The 20,372-nt window shown below is 43.4% G+C and overlaps 1 protein-coding gene across 1 annotated transcript in view; it reads right to left on the bottom strand.

Moving 5' to 3' along the window:
• Window positions 1–20,372, bottom strand: part of LOC131750416 (transmembrane protein 216-like) — a 61,839-nt gene that overhangs the window by 28,435 nt on the left and 13,032 nt on the right. The window contains exons 2-4 of the mRNA XM_059052870.2: window positions 16,115–16,251; window positions 11,451–11,593; window positions 10,502–10,538 (exon numbers count right to left, since the gene is read on the bottom strand). Of these exons, the coding sequence (XP_058908853.1) occupies window positions 10,502–10,538; window positions 11,451–11,593; window positions 16,115–16,251 (317 nt within the window). The remainder of the gene's footprint in view (window positions 1–10,501; window positions 10,539–11,450; window positions 11,594–16,114; window positions 16,252–20,372) is intronic.

The raw sequence follows: 20,372 nt of genomic DNA, 5'->3' as shown, positions 1-20,372 counted from the left end.
CACAATTTTCTAAGAGACTTGGATATTTGGTATTGGAATATGGCAGAGGCTGCTAGTGGTTGGCCCCAGCATCCGTTCTTCCATTTCTATTTAGTATCAGAAACTCAAGTTTGTTCAGGGGAAGTCGTGCAGTCAGATAAAAACTATATTTACAACTATAAATGTGATAAACTTTTGACCAATGAAAGACAAGCAGAAATGTTGTTTCATAGGCCACTCAGGAAGTATCCCACAAAGTGGGACCCAGCCCTTCTGTCTTCCCACCTTCCAATCTGCTGGCTGCCTTGCTATGATGATTCTAGGAGTCTTCTTGGACTGTGACTATGAGGAATATGGCCTAAAGATGGTGCAGTGGAGAGCTAGAAGGAGACTGAATCCCTAAGAAATTCAAGATGTGTCCTACTCATCTTGGACTGCCTATCTCTGATTTCTTACACATGAGACAGAAATGAGCTACGATCTTGTTTTAGCTGCTATTACTTTTGTTCTAAATGTTATGTGCATCCAAGTTTATTCTAATAAATATGCTCGACATAAATCAAAAGTAATAAATTGTTAGTTTTGTGGTTACTAGAAGCAGATACATGAAACCTGGGAAAAGGGATGTCTGACACCCCTAACAAGACACCAAAAAAAATAAATAAATAAATAAATAAATAAAGAAACCCAGAAAACACAAACAACTAAACCTGTAGTAGGTTTTCTTGTATATACCTTTAAAGTAAAACATTCTAGTCACACCTATTGAGATAAATTGTCCCAGACCTCTTAGGTAGGCTCCAAGGGTATCAATATGCTACAGAAAATTAGAATCATCTGAATTCATGTGTAATTATGCTTGGAGTCATCAAGAATAAATTATGTTTGGTTTAAGAGATAGGAAATATCATAGAAATATTTTAATTCAAAATACCTTCATTTAAAAAAAAATTTTGCTCACAAAAGAGCAAGTTTTCTGGAAATTCTGTGATATGGAATAGTACATTTTTCCAGGTTGCAAAATAAATGAGTTGTCACTGGATATGATTCTGTTGTTTTTAATGTGTTGATTTTATGTAAGAATAATTTTCTCAAAATATCTCTATACTTAAGTATTCTATTCATTTTGTTTGGTCAGCATTCCAACTAGATATACATTTTTGCCACAAAATAAAAAGTTAAAACAAAAGAAAACCACAAAATAGTATCTTGAGCCTTGGAAGCAACAAAATAAATGTTGTGCCCTTCCTGCTCTCTTTATTTCCTGGAAAGTTTTAGTTCTTCTATTCAAATCATGTGAAAATTCTCACCTGAGCTATGCTTTACACAGATGAGTGGAGAAAGAGCCAGCTTTTTCTGGCAAAGATCAGAAGTAGGCCTAAAGGCAATTTGATCTTTAAGCCAAAACCAGATAAATGAGAAACATATTGCAAATGGGAAATCAACCGAGAACTTGCTGGCTATTTGCCATTCTCCAAACAGAGCTAAAGATAGCAATGGCATAAACAGTGCAAGCAAAAGGTTAAAGAACAAAAGCATTTGAATAAAATCCCTTAGTAGTGCCTTCATTCACATAGAGTAACAGGAACTCTCCCCTCTAATGCTTTACCTTCCAGGAGATAGATGCCCACACCACATGTTCCCTCACAATCCCCAGCTTCCAGGATTCTTCAGTTCTCTTACCAATTATTACATTTTTTTCCCCACAGAAGTTTTCAGCACTGTGAGTGTATTGTTCTTATGCACAGTTATATCCCTGTTACCTGCCTACATAGAGCCTGGCAAATAATAGGTCCTCATTTAGATGTTGGATGGATAGATGAATGGATGATGGAGAAAAAGAAATTTGGAGGAAAGTATGATTAGGCCCATAGGCCAGGGACATATTTTAACCAGAAAAAATCCTTAATTCCCACTTCCTCCAGCCTATCTTTGACTCTGTGAAAACGTAAGGGCTCCAGAGGAAGAAAGGGAGAGAAAATGTAAAGAGGAAATAGAGGAAAAGGAGACAGTGATGAGATGCTGACCAAATTGATTTTGTAATATTCATCCCTACACACACACACACACACACACACACACACTTTTAACATACAGAGCTGTTCAACACAGGCCAGACATTGCCTCAAAAAATGGTTACTTTGAATATTGTGTTAATTAGTTAATAATCGATCATATGCAAATTTCTGCAACCCTCAAGCCTGACAATGGGCCCTCAGCAGGGACTTTCCTAGGTGGATGGTACAAGGCCCAGGAGCCACATCTGAGGTGGATGAATTTGCATTTTACACTTCACTTTCCCTCTGGCTCTTTAGTGCTTTGCTTGCTGAGTAATAACAAGCCTAGAGGCTGGACGAGAAAAACAGGAAAAAAAGAGGCTCGATTTATCCGGAAACTGAGTAATACACCTGTAAGAACATAGAGTAAACCATTTCCTTAACTAGGAACATAAAGCTCAGCAAAAATATAGCCACAAAAAGAGATGAACAGGAGAATGATGCAATGTACTATAGTCAGGACTAGGGTTTGCGTTTCTGGTTGCGTTTCTGATTCTGCTCTTCTAGGCTCACAGGTGTGCTTCCTTACCTCCATATTTGAGCTCAGATGTGGCTTATGATTGTCTACCGTCCATAAAACATGAGGGTAAGTGATACGGGTCACTTCCAGGTGAAGCATTTAAGACCTGGTGCATGATTCCTCGTGATCTTTTTTCTCCCTGCTGCCATGATGGGTGCCTTCCAAACAAGGGAGGCTCTACCAGCTTGGGTGCCAGAGTGAGGATAATATAGAACAGGCATCAGCAATCTACAGCCCCTGGGTTGGCTGCCTGCTTTTATAAATAAAGTTTTATTGGAATAAAGCCATATCCATTTGCCTATGTTTTCAAGTTGCAATGGTAGAATTGAATTGTTGAGGCAGAGACTGTATCATATGCAAACCTGAAATGTTTACCAAGTGGATCTCTAAGAAAATGTATACCAACTGTTGATATAGAGCACTGTTTCCACAACCCACATGCTTGAGAAAGACATATAGATTGAAAGGAAAGACATGCCTTTGCTATTTTAAACCAACAAAAAGTGGGAATTATTTGTTATTCATACATAACCCAGGTTATTCTGACACAAAACTCTTAAAAAAAATCACCCAATTTGTGTGCATGTCATTAATAGAAATATATTACTCAAGAAATAGTGAAAACACAGATGTTAAAAACAAACTTATGGTTACCAGGGGGTAGAGGGGAAGAGGGATAAATTGGGAGATTGGGATTGACATATACATACTACTATATATAAAATAGACAACTAATAATGACCTACTGTATAGCACAGGGAACTCTACTCAATACTCTGTAATGACCTATATGGTAAAAGAATCTAGAAAGGAGTGGATATATGTATATATGTAACTGATTCACTTTGCTGTGCAGCAGAAGCTAACATTGTAAATCAACTATACTCCAATAAAAACTTTAAAAAAGTAGTGAAAACAACTAACACAGTACTAGGTGCAGAGTAAGCACTTAGGTAGTAGTTTCTCTTTTCCTGGTTGAACATTCCCCACGGAAAAGAGACAGAGCACTGGTGTAATCAGGAAGAGACTACTTGTCAATCCCTCAGAACACATTGTCTAAAAGTGGTGGGTTTTCAGCAATTTTTAAGGGAAAGATGTTGACTTGTCAGTTATTAAAATGTTAGAAAACATTAGAAGAGCCAGAGAATGAAAGCAAAGGTGAGTCTGTTGAACACGTTGAAACATCAATTGTCAGAACAGGAGGCATGTAAAGAAAGGAGGCAAAGAGCGGCCCCTTTTCATCTGATTGATCCTGGGATGCTGGAGCCTGGCTACATGTTTGAAGCAGAGGTGAGAAAGCTGAACTGGATACAGCTACTTCAGTAATGGAAATGATTTAAAGTTTTAAATGGTAAGTATTTCCTGCCCCACCCCCACCCCACTCTGGAAGAAAGTTTAGGGAATATTTGTTAAGTTTTAAATATCAATACCAACAACGAACACTTTGACAGCTCTTATAATGCTCTAGGCGTTATTCCGAGAGCTTGACACATTTTCGCTCTTATAATCATCACAATCCTACGAGTTAGGTATCATCATTATCTCCAGTTTAAATAAAAGTGTGAAGCGTATAGAAATTAAGTAGCTTTCCCAAGGTCAGCAATTACAAAGAAGTGGAGCTGGCCCTGAACGCAGGCATTCTGGGTCCAGGGCAATGGCTCTCAACCATTTTGCTCTATTGAAGTTCAAAAGTTTACTACTGGACTTGGGACAGAGTACAAAGGCAAAGACTCATTGCTAGGCTGCTGTGTTCGCTAGGATGCTTTGGCTCTGTGTATCAGAAAACCCAATTCAAACTGCCTTAAGCGACAACGAAATTATCTCGTGTAACAGAAGTCAGTAGGAAGGGCAGCTGCAGAGTTGGTCGTCAATGGTTCACCGATATCATGGAGAACCCAGGTTCTCTTTGCCTTTTGATTCTGTTACCCACAGCACTGACTTCCCCTAAGGCTCTTTGCCCTTACGGTCAGTGACGGCAACCAGCTGTAAAGGGTGCATATGTGCTCCTTTGCTGCCACCCAGCAAGAAAGAGACTCTTCCCTCCATTTTCCATTCTTTCTGGGCCAAATTAGGTCACATGTTTATGCCTGGGGTAGGGTAGCAGGGGGTAAAAGTGACCAGGACAATGCCCCTGCTGTTTGGCTTAGAAAAATCAGGGCTCCTGGAATTGGAGAAGGAGTCAACTTCAATCCTGCTGCATGGCAAAGGGACTTAATACCTGAATAAAATCAGAGTTTAGTTAGGAAGGAAGATGGGAGTTGGATGGATAAGCAAGTAACAATGTCCAGCAGCAGGTATCAGCTAAAATACAACCATATCTGCCAACTTGGTTATCTCTGCCACCCTTTCTCTGGGAATCCTTTCACAGAGACAGTATACTGAAGTGATAAAAACTCATACTCTTGTTGCATCATGAGTCTGAATCTTAATTCTGTTATCTGTTCAAAGATAAGTTGCTTAAATTCTTGAGAGACTGACTATACAAACAGACAAATATATATTTAAAATATGAATATATAAAAAATATATATTCACATATATGAATAATGTATAAATATATTTATATATATATATAAATAGGATTCTGACCCACAATCTGCAGCAACCCACGCAGAAAGCCAGCCTACTGTGCTGTCCAGGAAGTCAGACTACTATCTCTAGCCATCAGTGCATGAACCCAAATAGTACCCCTGTAATAATAGGCCCCAAACAGTCAGGACTTGATTAATAACTGACAACTTTCAAAATTTTTGGCCTCAATTCCAACTCATGACCAACCAGAGAAAGTCAGATATGCACCCCTAACCAATTACACAGCAATTCCACAATTCTAGTTAGCAGCTTACAGCTTTCTCGGGCCAACAGCCTCCAATCAGGATAGACCTGAAGCCTTCCCTTTCTCCACTACAAAGCTTTAATTTGAATTGCATGTTAAAACCATTTTCATGTAGTTTAAGAAGCTAAAATGTAAGGATCTATGATGGAAACATATACTTAGTCCTCATAAATAATATTTCAAGCCACAAAATTATAATTCATTACCCCTACTGAAAGAAAGATACAAAGAAATATGATTAAAATATAATGAGGAAGAAGAAATACCAAGGGAGAAAGAGGAAAAGAGACAGACATCTTTTCCCACGTGCATTATGAGACACATGAACAGGATGGAAGAGGCTCCCAGGGGGAAATAAAAAAGGACAGGATGGTGTAAGTGTCTTACAGAGAAGGAGATGATTTATTCCCTTTATATTAAGAAATGGCAAGGTGTTTGTTTTGGGCACCCATCTGTATTATAGATTATTCTGATTAAAAGGAGTTACATCTCAGTGAAAGGTGGAGAGAGTGAAGATGAAAGTAATATGGTTGGGGAGAATTCCAGGTTATAATCAGTTTATCCCTCAAAGACCTCTCCAAGTGATCAAAGAATGTGAACAGGTTCAGGACAAAATCATCTTAATCATACTGATTCAGAGAAAATACTATGAGCCACCTGCATGAGGTAAGATGAGTCAGTCAGGGCTAGGTCTCTCAAAGATGATTCATGGGGCACCCTGGATTCATGGTGACCTATTCGCATGAAAACCCCGAGAGGCATCCCCACTCAGCCACCTGTCTGGACACTTGCAAATACATGGACAGCAGGGGGTTAAGGGGAGGAAACACTTCTTTGAAGGTGATAATTATAGCCTCTGGGAAACACTGAGAGCTCAAAGAGATACCCTAAAAATTAGTCTTTGATTATCTGCAACAGAAAGTAGTGGGGAATCAGTCCCATCTCCTTTAAGTGATAAAACAATAAAAGACAATAGGGAGGCAGAGAACTGACCACAGTCTTCTGCTGCATGCCTTAAGCAAGAGTGATTTTTTTTTTTTTTTTTTAAGCTCAGGCTTGACGTTTCAACAGTTGCCCAGCAGATTTTTCATTTGTGGGCCAGGTTCTGTGGTTACTCACTGATTCTTCATTTGGCTCTCTTACACTAATAATCCCACAGAGACCCCTCTTCTTTCACGCACAGTGAAGCAGTAACTCCTCATTCTCTATCTCTCCATGTGAAGAAGATGCTGTGTCAAAATGCTGTCGACACCCAGAAATAGATCCACACAAATATACACAACTGATTTTTGACAAAGGTGAGAAAGCAGTTCAGTGGAGATAGGATAGCCTTTCAGTAAATGATGCTGGAGCAGTTGGACACCACAGGAAAAAGAGAGAAAGAGGGAAAGAGAGAGAAAAGGAGAAAAGGAAAAGGAAGAAATGAGCCTTGACTGAAGTCTCACACATCATAAAAAAATTAACTCAAAATGGATTATAGACTCAAATGTAAAACATAAAAACTACAAAACTTTTAGAAAAAAAAACCAGAGTCTTTGAGACCTAAGACTAGGAGAGTTTCAGACTTGGCACCAAAACCATGATCCAGGGCTTCCCTGGTGGCGCAGTGGTTGAGGGTCCGCCTGCCGATGCAGGGGACAAGGGTTCGTGCCCCTGTCCGGGAAAATCCCACATGCCGCGGAGCGGCTGGGCCCGTGAGCCATGGCCACTGAGCCTGCGTGTCCAGAGCCTGTGCTCTGCAACGGAAGAGGCCACAACAGTGAGAGGCCCGCATATCGCAAAAAACAAAACAAAACAAAAGACCCCATGATCCATAAAAGCAAAAAAAACCAAAAACCACACACACACAAAATTGGACTTCATAAAGCTTAAAACTTTTGCTCTATGAGAGCTCACATGAAAAGGATGAAAAGAAAAGTTACAAGCTGGGAGAAAATATTTGTAAATTACCTACATGGTAGAGGATTAATATCTATAATGTGAAAAACTCTCCAAACTGAATTTAAAAGAGCAAACAATCCAATTAGAAAAGGGGCAAAAAAGACATTAATAGACATTTCACCAAAGAGGATAAACAGATAGAAAATAAGCACTTGAAAAGATGGTCAACTTCATTAGCCTTTAGGGAAGTGCATAGTGAAACCACAAAGAGATATCACTAAGGCATATCAGAACGACTAAAATTTATAAAGTGGCAATACCAAATGTTGGGGAGAATGTGGGGAAATTGGGTAACTCATACATTGCTGTTGGGAATGTAAAATGATACCAACTAGTTTGGAACACAGTTTGGAAGTTTCTTATAAAACTACATGCAACCATCATATTACTCAGCGATTGCATTCCTAAGGTATTTATTTCAGAAAAATGAAAATATACAGTCACACAGAAACCTGTACACAAATGTGCACATAGCTTTACTTGTGGTAGCCGAAGCTAGGAATCAACCCAGGTGTCCTCCAACATGCACATGGTTAAACTGTGGTGCACATATAACGTGAAATACTGCTCCCCAGTGGAAAGGGACAGACTATTGTGATGGCTGCAACAATTTGGACGAATGTCCAGGGATCTATGCTGAGTGAAAACAGCCAATTCCAAAAGGTTACATGGTACATAATTCCATTTATATAGCATTTCTGAAATGATGAAACTTTGGAAATGGAGAACAGATTAGTGGTTGCCAGAGATGAGAAATTGGGGAGGTGGCATGAGAGGTGGGCATAGTGATAAAAGGGCAACAACATAAGGGATCCTTTTGGTGCTGGGACTGTTCAGTATCTTGACTATGTTGGTCACAGACCTACATAGCTGGTAAAATCATATGGAACTTGATACAGAAGTGTGCCTGCACCTACAGGAACACACGCAAATGAGCACAAGTAGAACTGGAAAAATCTCAGTAAGATCAGTAGATTGTGTCAATCTCTGTATCCTGGTTGTGACATTATACTACAGTTTAGCAAAAGGTTACCACTGGGAGGAACTGGGTTAAGTGTACAAAGGACCCCTCTGCCCTGTTCCTTACAACTGCAAACTTATAATTATCTCAACTAAAAAAATGTATGTATACGTATTACGCTGTTGATAGAGTAACAACCAAACTAACAACGCGTGTCAGAAAACTCAGCTAGGCCCTTTTGCAGGTAATTCTGACCATTCTAGATGTTTGTATGTTTACTCTCAGGCTGTGTCCATATCATACCCAAAGTTTTGGTTTTTAAGTTTAATTTTTATCACAAAGGTAATATTGAACTGTAGAAAAGAAAGAAATGGACATAAAAGGAAAATAAAATAGAAATCACTCTAATCCCACCACCCAACAATAACTTGAGATTTGGCTTTTTAAAGAGGCCATAATATAATTTTTAGTTTTTATCATTTTAGTATTATGATTAATGCTCTCATAAATATCTGAGGCTTTCTTAATATATATATATATTTAAATTTTATCTTATTAAAGATACCATTACTATACATATAAATAAGATTAAGAGCTTGTATGTCAATATCCCAGTTATGATATTATACTACAGTTTTCCATTTGTACACACATGTACAGGACAGTTTATCTACTCCAGGACAGTGATCATGAACATTCCTGCTGCTCATTTTGGAGATAACTCTGCATCCGTGTTCATATAGGAGGTCAGGACCCTCAATGCACGCTTGGAGAGAACATCTAATCTCAGACATCACAGGAATATTGCTAGTGCTGTTACCCGATTACTCTACTAAGGTGTTGGGCTGCACCCTGCATGCAGGCGGGCCTGCAAGCCTTGTAATTGTCCAGCCTCAAGACCAAAGAAAGAGCCTGGCGATATCAACAGAGACATCAGTGACTTACTGGGCAGGGCATCCTACATGTATGAAATGAAGGATCCTGGAGCAACACTCACCATGTGTGGTATGCAGCAGGCAGGACATGGCAGCAGTCCTCACTACTCCGGGGAGAAGGAAGCTACCGTTAATAGGGGGAATTGATGTCAGGTGGGCTCATCAGTTACCAGGGAAACCAGTGGCTGGGGCAGGGGTGGGGGGAGAGCATGTAGGCAGTTACTATTAAGCCCTATAATTAAGAGCTTGGATAGTCATGTGAGTGAAGTGGGGCTTGTCCAGCACGGTTCTACAGAGAGCAAAAGAATAGCCATCTTTGGGCTTCCCTGGTGGCGCAGTGGTTGAGAGTCCACCTGCCGATGAGGGGGACGTGGGTTTGTGCCCTGGTCTGGGAAGATCCCACATGCCGTGGAACGGCTAGGCCCGTGAGCCATGGCCGCTGAGCCTGCGCGTCGGGAGCCTGTGCTCCACAATGGAAGAGGCCACAACGGTGAGAGGCCCGCGTACTGAAAAAAAAAAAAAAAAAAAATAGCCATCTTGAATGGCCTGACCATATGCTCCACCCCTACATACCCTGCATGACCCTTAGAGTCCTGGTCCACCCCTCTTCTGGGATATCCCTAGGGCCAGGTATGTAGAGGTGCACCACAACCAATTACCACGAATACAATACAGATGGCAGCAGCTAAAGAGTATCAGGAGTAAGACACCTAATAGACTAAAGATAGTAATTCACCAAGAGGTGGGCAAACTTTGGAGCCAGATGCTTATTGGGTCAAGTTTTCATGGAAATCCAGAGGAGGATAACAACAGCATCTCTCTGGAGACCCAGCAGTCAGACTTTTTCCACAGGTGAGACCACCACTGTCACCCAGTCTGCAAACAGATTCCTTCCCCTCAGACTAGGGATGAAACATAAGATGTTTAACAGGCACAGTACAGGTAAGTTCATGACTGTTAAGCAGCATAGAAGCAGTAACAGCATTCTGAGATAATACCAGCCCTGCACGTGGTTTTTGTCCTGGCCTTCAGTTCCATACCGTCTGTCCACACTCAGTCCCCACAACCAGTACCAGACACTGGAGAGACAGTGGAGAAAAGCAGAAAATAGGGTTAACATATTGGTGCCTTTCTCCAGTTGGGGGCCTGGATTAATTACCCTAGTAATCTCAGGTGGGGCCGAGTAGAAGACAGGTGAAATCTGTACATCGTTTTTTTTAATTCTATTCCCCAAGGGGGTGGCAAACCCAAACCTCCAGGGACTTACCTTACCAGGGCCATTTTGTAGTGTGTTCACCTGGGGTAGATCCTGTGAGGAGAGCAAAAGTGAGTTTTAATCCTAACTGACTGTTGGCAATGGTCCTTTGGTGGTCAGCAGTTGAACTCAAATTGTGTTGACTAGATGCCTCTGGGTTAACTTGGTGTAGGCACTGGGATGATTGCTCCTGGGATGTTTGGTTATAGTTTGCAGGGCTTGAGCTAGCCTCCTGGTCCATGTGTTGAGACAGTGGTCTCCCATCTCAGTCGTTCACAGCCCAGCAGCAGTCGAGTTGTAAGGCAGGTGGAAATGCCAGTGTATGTTATTTTTATCAGCCCATTCCTGAACTTCATGGTCCTTCATTGCTCTCCATGTCCATGGGAGGCCCGTATGTCACACACAGCTGTTCCAGACCCCGAGCAGTGGTTTTCTGTGTTGCTTCATGACCCAAGTAAGCCTTTTGTAATGTCTTCCGCCTGTTGTAATGCATCACAGACTGCATATAACTGCTGTTCCATCATACTCTTATTGATCTGCCCCCTCCAGAGCTGGGACCGGAAGCCCATGGGTACTCTTTTATTGTTTTGCCATTACCACTGGCCCCAACCAATCCATCTGGGTAACTAGCCACGTCCAATTCACACACCTGTCCCTAAGTTAATTTCCCCGAAGCCTGTGTCTGTAATTGTTTAGGGGTGGTGGTTTGGGGGTATGCTTGTCTTACCCAACCAGAAAACATCCAAGTATTTAATAGATAATCCAAGTCCTTGCATTCTGTCTGTATTCACCAGCCACACCCCATGCAGTCAGATGAGCCATGAGCGTGGGGCTGCTACTTTTAAACTGGAGAGAGGCTCTGAGGTTTACAGGATATCATCCGTACAGCGGAAGAGAAAGACATCTCTCATGGTGGTCAGCTGCCACAGGACCCCACATGCTAGTGGACGGCCACCTCAGGATTACCCCCTGAAACTTTCCGTTCCTGTCCTTATTTCCTGACGTCTCCATGCTCACGGAGTTTCCTTGGCCTCCTGGCTGGCTCACCAGTTGTTGGGCTGGCTGCACCCCCATAGGCCTGTAAGCCTTGTAGTCGTCCAGCCTCAAAACTGAAGAAAGAGCCAGAGACAGCAACAGAGACATCAGTGGCTTATTGGACAGGGGATCCTACATGTCTGAAACAATGGATTCTGGAGCGACACCCTACCATGTATAGTGGGTGGGTGGCAGGCAGGATGTAGTAACAACCTTCACTACTCGGGGGAGGAAGAGGCTACCATTTACAGGGGGAATTGATGTCAGGTGGGCACATCAGTTACCAGGGAAACCAGCAGCTGGGGCAGGGAGTGGGGGTTGAGCACGTAGGCAGTCACTGATTAAGCCCTATAATTAAGAGCTTGGATGCTCATGTGAGTGAAGCAGGGGCTGGTTGAGCAGAGGTTGTACAGAGAGCAAGAGAACAGCCATCTTGAGTTGCTTGACCACACATAAGGGTATATATTCAAGGAGGGGCAGAAAGTCCTCCAATATCTATCAAAGACTAGGAGATTGCCCCTCCTGGATTTCTATGGGCTTTACTGCACCTCCCAGGTCTGAGAGGCATGTACATTCAACAAGCTTCCTTCATATAAAAAGAAAAGGAGACAAAGCAAAACAAACAGACAACCAAAAATCACACTTCTAGAGAGTCCAGTTCTGCAGCCCTGGCTTAGTCTCCATGAGTAGGTGAAATCTGATTTTTTAGCTCTACTTGTGCAAGCCTGGAATGGATTGTCCTAGACAGCAGGTAGTAGACCCTGGCATTTCAGAAAGCCTCCAAAGTAGAATTCACTGGAATGAATACCCTGCATAATTCAGGAAACAACCAAAGAAGTGCATGACTATATATTTCCAAGTCTTTGTCATCACAGTGCCACAGAAGGGCAGTAACCTTTCTCAAGCTAAAAGGGGTAAAATAGGAAACTCTACAGGCACAAAAGTGTGCTACTACTTCCATTCCAGGAGAGGTTTCCAGCATCAGAGTAGCACCTGGCAGGCCCTGGAAGCGAGCATCCTTTCTGTGGTGGAAATACTAGTTGAAATGCTTTCCTTGCACTGCTGATGTGACAGTCTTGTCTGGAAACTACCTATGCTTTTTCTCACACTTCACTGAATTGCATTTAATCTGTATTTTTCTTGTTGTATTTCAATGGATCTTTCTGTGGTGGAAAGGGATATAAGGAGAAGAGCTGACAGATTGAATAGATGCTGTTTTCCCCCCTGTCTATAGCTGTCTTCTCATTCAGGGCTTGATTCCCTATGGAATCAGAAGTGAAACTCTGGCTTTGGCAAAAAGCATCCGAAAGCAGTGCCAGGGCACACCGTAGTTGGCATCCACCCGTGGAAATTCAAGCCAGCTCATCAGTTCCCTTCCACAGCACTGGGGCAGATATTCAAGCAAATTGGCGCCAGGCTAATTTAAGACATGATGGGAAACCGATTTTAGCAAGCCAGAATTACATTTTTAAAATTTTCTCAGACAGGAAATAAAAACAAGTAGTTTCCTAGGATATTATTTGGAACGTAAAGTGAAAGAAGATTAGAACACCGTCCCTGTGTAGCTTCTATAGCTCCAGAAATGGGGGCTGTCAGAAGGTAGAGTTCAGGTCTTTACATTGTCAGCGCACATGTCAAGAGGGCAAGAATCTCCAGATGTCACTGAAGTCAATGTGTCCACCAAGGGCAAAGCAAGCAGATAGGCTAGAAATGAGGCTATTTTCAAGGAACAAGGGGTTTCTGCTCTAGGTGCACGTTGACCTTTATGACAGCTATGAATGCTGCTTCAATAGCTGTGCTGAAAAGGGCACAGACTGTTATGTCTCCACTTCGGCGTGAACATAGAACAGAGGAAGAAGACCTCCCAGCCAATCCTCAAGAGTTGTTAACATAGATTTAGAATTCAAGGGAGGAAGTAACTGCTCATGATACACTCACCTTTGTTTGTTGCACTTCCTTCTCTGTATTACACTCTATTTCATATCTGAAGATGAGGTGTTGCTTCTGGAAATGTAGATCCTTCTAACACCCACTTTGATTCACCAACAAGCCAGGCTAGTGTTGTTTAAAGACTTTTTGTTCCAAAACCAACAACAGCACGTCAAAATTACATAACATCTTTCCTTCAATGTTCTTACAGCAGCTCCTAGACATCACCTCACTAAACCGACACCTTCAAAAGACTTTGCTAAAGGCAAGAGTGGGTGCCAGCTAACCCCCTGCCCCCCGCCCTACAACTGCCTTATCCATGTGATATTGTGGAATGAGGCCTGCACTGGAGGGAGGGGGTCTCGCTTCTCCACTTACTGTTTGGCTTGAGAGGGTCACCTAAGCTTTGTAAAGCTCACACATCTCATCTGAAAAATATGGAGGCTGAACCAAATGATTTGCACGCTTTCCAGTCCTGTGAGCCTATGAAATTCTGATATGGGGAAAGGTTCTCATGACGAGAGGTAGAGCGCCAACTTGCCACGCAGTTAAGTGGCTTAACTTTAACATCAGGCTTTATTTCCTTGAAGGGAAAGTGAATATACTAGGCCCAGTTTCTGTGCCACCCAGATCCACTCATCCTCACCTATTCAATAAAACCTGGCTTTGGCCATTAGCCTTCTTTCCTAACTAGGAAGGGCCTGGCTGCAGCCCATCCATTGCTGCAGTCGTAAGGCCTGGCTGTTGTTGCTGGAGCTGTCACCACAGACGGAAAAGCTTCAACAGACGTGACCAGCTAAGGAGAACAGACGACTGTGACCACGCACTGCCTGGATTGGGCCTTCAGAAGCTCCAGGGTCTTCCTGGAGGGGGTGATGAAATAACTCCGATGAGGCGGGAAATTGACATAATGGGGTGAAGTCTGACCAATGGGAGACAAGAAATGAGAGGCCACCTGCACATAAACTCCTTGCCCTTTTCCCCCCAACAGACTGTTCCAAGTTCAGTTATTGTCATATTGTCCCTCTGGGGATGTCCTTATTTTATTTATTTATTTTTTGTGTGGCCCCGTCGGGTCTTTGTTGCAGCACGCGGGCTCTTCGTTGTGGCGTGTGGACTTCTCTCTAGTTGCGGCACATGGGCTCAGTAGTCAGTAGTTGTGGTGCATGGGCTTAGTTGCCCCGCGGCATGTGGGATCTTAGTTCCCCAACCAGGGATTGAACCCTTGTCCCCTGCATTGGAAGGCAGATTCTTAACCACTGGACCACCGGGGAAGTCCTGGGATGTCTTTTTAAGACTGAGCAACAAATGTGTTTGTGGCAAGGCTCTGGCTAACTCGGTCATGCACCTCCTTGTGTTTGTTCTTCCTTATTCCCGCCCTCATTTCTCTTTGCCTGCTGCGATGCCACCCTACATTAAGTGTTAGCACAGAAAATTTTGCCTCAGGTTCTGTTTTTTAAGAACCTAGGCAGGGCTTCCCTGGTGGCGTAGTGGTTGAGAGTCCACCTGCCGATGCAGGGGACTCAGGTTCGTGTCCCGGTCTGGGAGGATCCCACATGCCGCGGAGCGGCTGGGCCCGTGAGCCATGGCCACTGAGCCTGCGCATCCAGAGCCTGTGCTCCACAACGGGAGAGGCCATAACAGTGACAGGCCCGCGTACTCCAAAAATAAAAGAACCTAGGCAAATACAGTGGTATAGGGAGTGCCCTTAAAAGTCAGACATTCAGGATAGAAGTGTGGATCCCCATTTGGGGTGGTAAACTGAAAGCCCCTAATCCCTGGCATACAGTGATGTCAAAATTGCTAAAATATTCACCTGGGTTTAGTTGGTATGTGGTATAGGTAGAAGGCAAGATATTGGTGTGTCAAGTGGCTGCTATACCTTGACATGAAGGGGAAGTGATAATTACCAGAACTGTCTTATGGAGTAGCTGCTTTTGATGGCTTTGGAAGATTTACAAAATGGAATAACATTCTCAGGAAAGCTAATTGCCCACTTACAGTGTGCTGTGAGAACCAGAGGGTCTCTATGGCAGCTTTGAAAATCCTCTTGTCTCCTACAGCTGCAAGGCAGACAAGGAAGAAAATCATGTCCAGGATTGCATGTTATAGGGTGGCAAACGTTCAAAGTAGACAAAATGCACCACCCAACGTGCTCCTATGTCAAAGTGAGGGTCTGGAGAGGAAGAGTAATAACCTGAGACCTAGAATGGGGACATTTGAGTGAACAAGCCTGATCATCGTGAATGTCCAAATGTCCCTGCCCCTCCTTCCTGGCAGGAAGAAATGGCCCCTTCTCCCTCCCCAGAGGAGAAAAACTTCTACTTGTCCTGAACAGTGTAATGATCACTTCTGAAGCCTTGCTCTCCTCAAGATCTGCCCCACTGCCTTCAGGTTGATAATCACGGTAACATCTCAGAACAGCCTGGCCACAGAGGGTGCTTTGGTCCACAGGGATCGCTGGTGATGATGGGTAATGGATCATGACCATCTTAGGAGTGAGATGGATAGACAGCCAGCCAGAACGTTGTGTTCTCACCCTCACTTTAGCTACCAGCTCTCTATAAAGAAGGCCCAGTTTCAAAAGTGGCCCAGAGGCAAAAGGGATGTGCAACCAGCCCAGGCTGCAGTGAGGGCTGCTCTGCCACTTGAGCCATGTGACTCACCTGGCTGGAAGGTTCTAAATGTATCTGTGGGTGAGAATACTGTGTAGAATCTCTGAAAAGTCTCATTAGAAGAATTATAGCACAGACCCTCGTGATTCTGGAGCACAGTTTCATCTTTTGTGGCAGAGAACAACTCCCTATTCGGAAAAATAACATGATGCTCGTCCCAAATAAAAATTTAGTCCTCATTAGGGAACACGAAGTGACTGTGAAACACAGCTGCTCATCATGAGCTGAGTGCTATCAGATCCACCAAATCACAGGGCCTGGTGGAGATGACAGCAATGCATGACAAAATAGAAGAGGTACATTCAGGATTAGACTGAAGTCAGTCCAGGACACCTGAGTAAATTACAGAGGCGGGTGGCCTAGACTCGTTTTCCCTAACTCTGCTGTACTAGTACCTGTCCTTCAATCTACATCTATGGCATCATCAGGGGTTCCCTATGGCACCTGTCAGAGGGAGAAAGGACTTGGGCCTGGTTCACAAAAGGGATAGTGTAATATGTTGGTTCCGGCCAGGGGTGAGCTGCTGCTCAAAACTGACCCTGAAGGAAAGTGGGTAAGAGAAATCCTTCCATTGGGCAGAGTTAAGGGCAATACATTGGTTATCCATTTCATATTGAAGGAGAAGTGGCTTGAGGAAAGGATGTATACCGACTCCTGAGCAGTGGGAGGTGATTTCCTCTCACTGCTGTGGCCTCTCCCGTTGCGGAGCGCAGGCTCCAGATGCGCAGGCTCCGTGGCCATGGCTCATGGGCCCAGCCGCTCCACGACATGTGGGATCTTCCCGGACGGGGGCACGAACCCGTGTCCCCTGCATCGGCAGGCGGGCTCTCAACCACTGCGCCACCAGGGAAGCCTGGGAAGTGATTTGATTGAATGGCCAGTACTTAGACGGAACAAGACACGAGACAAGGACGTCTACCAAAAATGCACGTACACAGACTGATGGGAGTGAACAAAATGCACGCAGATCTGTTATCACGTACTAATATGTACCAGAGAACAGCAATCTCATACCAAGCTCTCAACAGACAATGTTAGTCAGCTCCTTACTGCGTCATCCAGTGCTTATGCAATGGGGTCATGAAACCGATGTGGCAAGAATGGAAACTAAGCATGGATCAAAAAGACATGGACTCCCTGTCAAGAAGGCTGAGGCTAGCTCCTGCCGCTACTGAATTCCCTACTTGCCAGGATCAGAGACTGACACTGAGCCTTTGATATGGCCTCAGTCTTGGGAAGACCTGTCAGCCAGCTGGTGGCAGGTCAATTACATCAGACCCCTTCTACCTTAAAGAGAGTAGTGATTCATACTTGCCTAAATTGATACTTTGGAGATGGATTTGCCCTCCCTGCCCACAGTACCTGTGCTAACACCACCATCTAAGGACCCACATAGCTCTGAATCTACTAACTTTATACATGTGACCTTTCCTCAGAGTTAAGCACTTATTTTATAACAAAGAAAGTACAACAACAGGCTCATGACTGTGTAATTCACTACTCTTAAAATGCATTCTATCACTCAGAAGCAGCTAGCTTGATAGAAGAGTGGAATGGCCTTTGGAAATCTCAGCTAAGGTATCAGAAAAGGGACAACAGCTTGTAGGGCTGAGGTGCTGTCCTTCATGGTGTGATTGATTAGATAGGTAGATGTCCTATATGATATAGCATTGGCCCTGTTCCACCATAACTCCAAGTGACCCACCTGCAGAATTTGAGCTTCTCATGACCACAGACTCAGTCTCTGCTAAATTAAGGTGTTCTACCTCCCCGGGTGGGAACTCTTTGGCCAGGGGTTCCACTGAATCGAGGGCTAAAACTACCACCTGACCTCTTTGGGCTCCGCATGCCAGTGAACCAGTAGGCAAAAAAAGAGTTACGATACTGGCAGGCATGATTGATGATGATTCCCTTGAAGAGAGAGGGTTGCTGGTACGGAGAGGAATATGTCTAGAACCCAGGGGATTCACTGGGACTTCTCTTGGCTCATCTGTGTCCAATAATATCTATTAAAGGGCAATTCATCAAAAATGATTTGATAAGAATAAGGCAACTAAGGGCTGAAACACTTCAGAAATGAATGTCTGTGTCACCATACCAGGCAAGCAACCAAACCAGACCAAAATGTTGGTCAAGGGTAAGGAAAATCTAGAATGGGTGGTCAGGGGACGAATGATGAGTGTCAGTGCTGCCCACGGATTGGCTGCAGCAGCAAGGGCTGTAGCTTGGTTTGTTAACCTTCTTTAAGCCTTTTAAGAGATTACAACTGACCGAAGGACTGGATTGCATTCCCCCTTTCAGGAAAAGAAAGAACTTCTTATTATCATAAGGATAATAAAGTCAGGATATCAGGTCTGAGTAGCCCGAGGGAGGGGTCATACCTGTGAAGGGACAACTGCCATGTTACCAGCATCATACTCACTTCTCAGACCCTGTCATGATGCTTCTCATCATCAAGGGAAGAATCAAGGTGTTTCTATGAAACCAGTCCAAACAGTAAGTCTTGATAAAGGGAAGCCCTGGGATGGGGGAGGGGACGAGGTCAGGGGAGGAGTGATTCCAGAGCCAGTTCTTGATTCCAACACTGGTTCTTGGAACAGCAAGAAGAGCCAGCACATGCTGCCCTGAGGGTACGAATTGGCTGAAAATCTAAAGTGTGCTTCATGTTCAGCAAGGCTGAGGCTTGCCCAGCAATTTTCCACAAAGAAATGCAGAGTCATCAAGGAAAGAACAGACCTCCTGTCAACTAGATCAGCCACCTCAGAACCAAGGTGTGGAATGAAGAAAATGAGAAGACTTTTGCACGTTTTGTTTGTGTTAAATAAAACCTCAAATGGGGTGTGTGTGTGTGTGTGTGTACGTACACTATACACGTACAACAGCAGTATAGGGTAAAAGGAAGAAAACTTAAACTTCTCAGAAAAAAACACAAAAGCAATCTGGGGAGATTCTGAGAGGAGCATAGTTACATATCAGTTTGTTTAAATCTGAATTGAAGAGGAAGAGAAAAGAAGACTAGGACTTTGTCATTAAACTCTCTACACTGATAATCACTGGATTGAGGTTCAGGGGACCATGAAATGGGCTGTACTTGAGACTCAGAAAGTAAAGACAATGAACCTAAAGAAGCAAAAAAATCCAGTCTATGTGACAAGTCAATACTCAATGAACTAAATTGGGCATCTATAAAGGATCACCCTACCCACTGCCCCCATAGTTTCTGCTCACATAGTAAATTAGTTTTGTATTCAAATTACACAAGGATGTGATGAACTATAGGAAGACTTAATAAATATTTATGGAATGAAAAATAGTTACTGCAGAATTCTAAGGCAATGCTGGAAATTCCCTCTAAATTTTTAAGGCCCAAACAAACAACTTTACTGGGATATTCGTCTCTAGTAAAGACTTTTATTTATTATTCCTGGTAATTGTAAAACTGGTTATTTGGAAGGAAGGACTTAAATTGTGTATTAGCAATATAATAGGGTTCTTCAAGAAACCGAACCAGGGCTTCCCTGGTGGCGCAGTGGTTGAGAGTCCGCCTGCCGATGTAGGGGACGTGGGTTCGTGCCCTGGTCTGGGAAGATCCCACATGCCGTGGAGCGGCTGGGCCCGTGAGCCATGGCTGCAGAGCTTGCGCGTCCGGAGCCTGTGCTCCGCAACGGGAGAGGCCACAACAGTGAGAGGCTCGTGTACTGCAAAAAAAAAAAAAAAGAAACAGAACCAATAGGACATGTGTGCATGTGTGTGTGAGAGAGAGAGAGAAACACAGAGAGCGAGAGACACAACACACACAGAGACAGAGAGACAGAGAGAGACACACACACAGAGAGACACAGATGCACACACACACACACACACACAGAGAGAGAGAGAGATTCATTTTAAGGAACTGGATCACACAACACAACTGTGGAAATAAAAGTCCAAGATCTGCAGGGTAGGCTGGCAGGCTGAAGACTCAGGTAAGAGTAGCAATTGAGTCCAAATGCAGTCTGCTGGCAGAATTCAATCTTCCTCAGAGGACATCTGTCTTTTTAAAAATTAAATCCTTCAACTGATTGGATGAGGCCCACTCACTGTCTGGCGGGTAGTCTGCATCACTCAAAGTCTACTGATTTAAATGTTAATCTGATCTAAAAAATACCTTCATGAAATAATGTTTGAGCAAATATCTGGGTACCATGACCTAACCAAGTGGACATATAAAATTAACCATTACAAGCAGTAAGTGAATATTCAAGCA

The sequence above is a fragment of the Kogia breviceps genome, chromosome 2 (assembly GCF_026419965.1).
Source record: "Kogia breviceps isolate mKogBre1 chromosome 2, mKogBre1 haplotype 1, whole genome shotgun sequence".
Classification (NCBI taxonomy): Eukaryota; Metazoa; Chordata; class Mammalia; order Artiodactyla; family Physeteridae; genus Kogia; species Kogia breviceps.
This window is presented reverse-complemented; position numbering and strand designations above follow the sequence as displayed.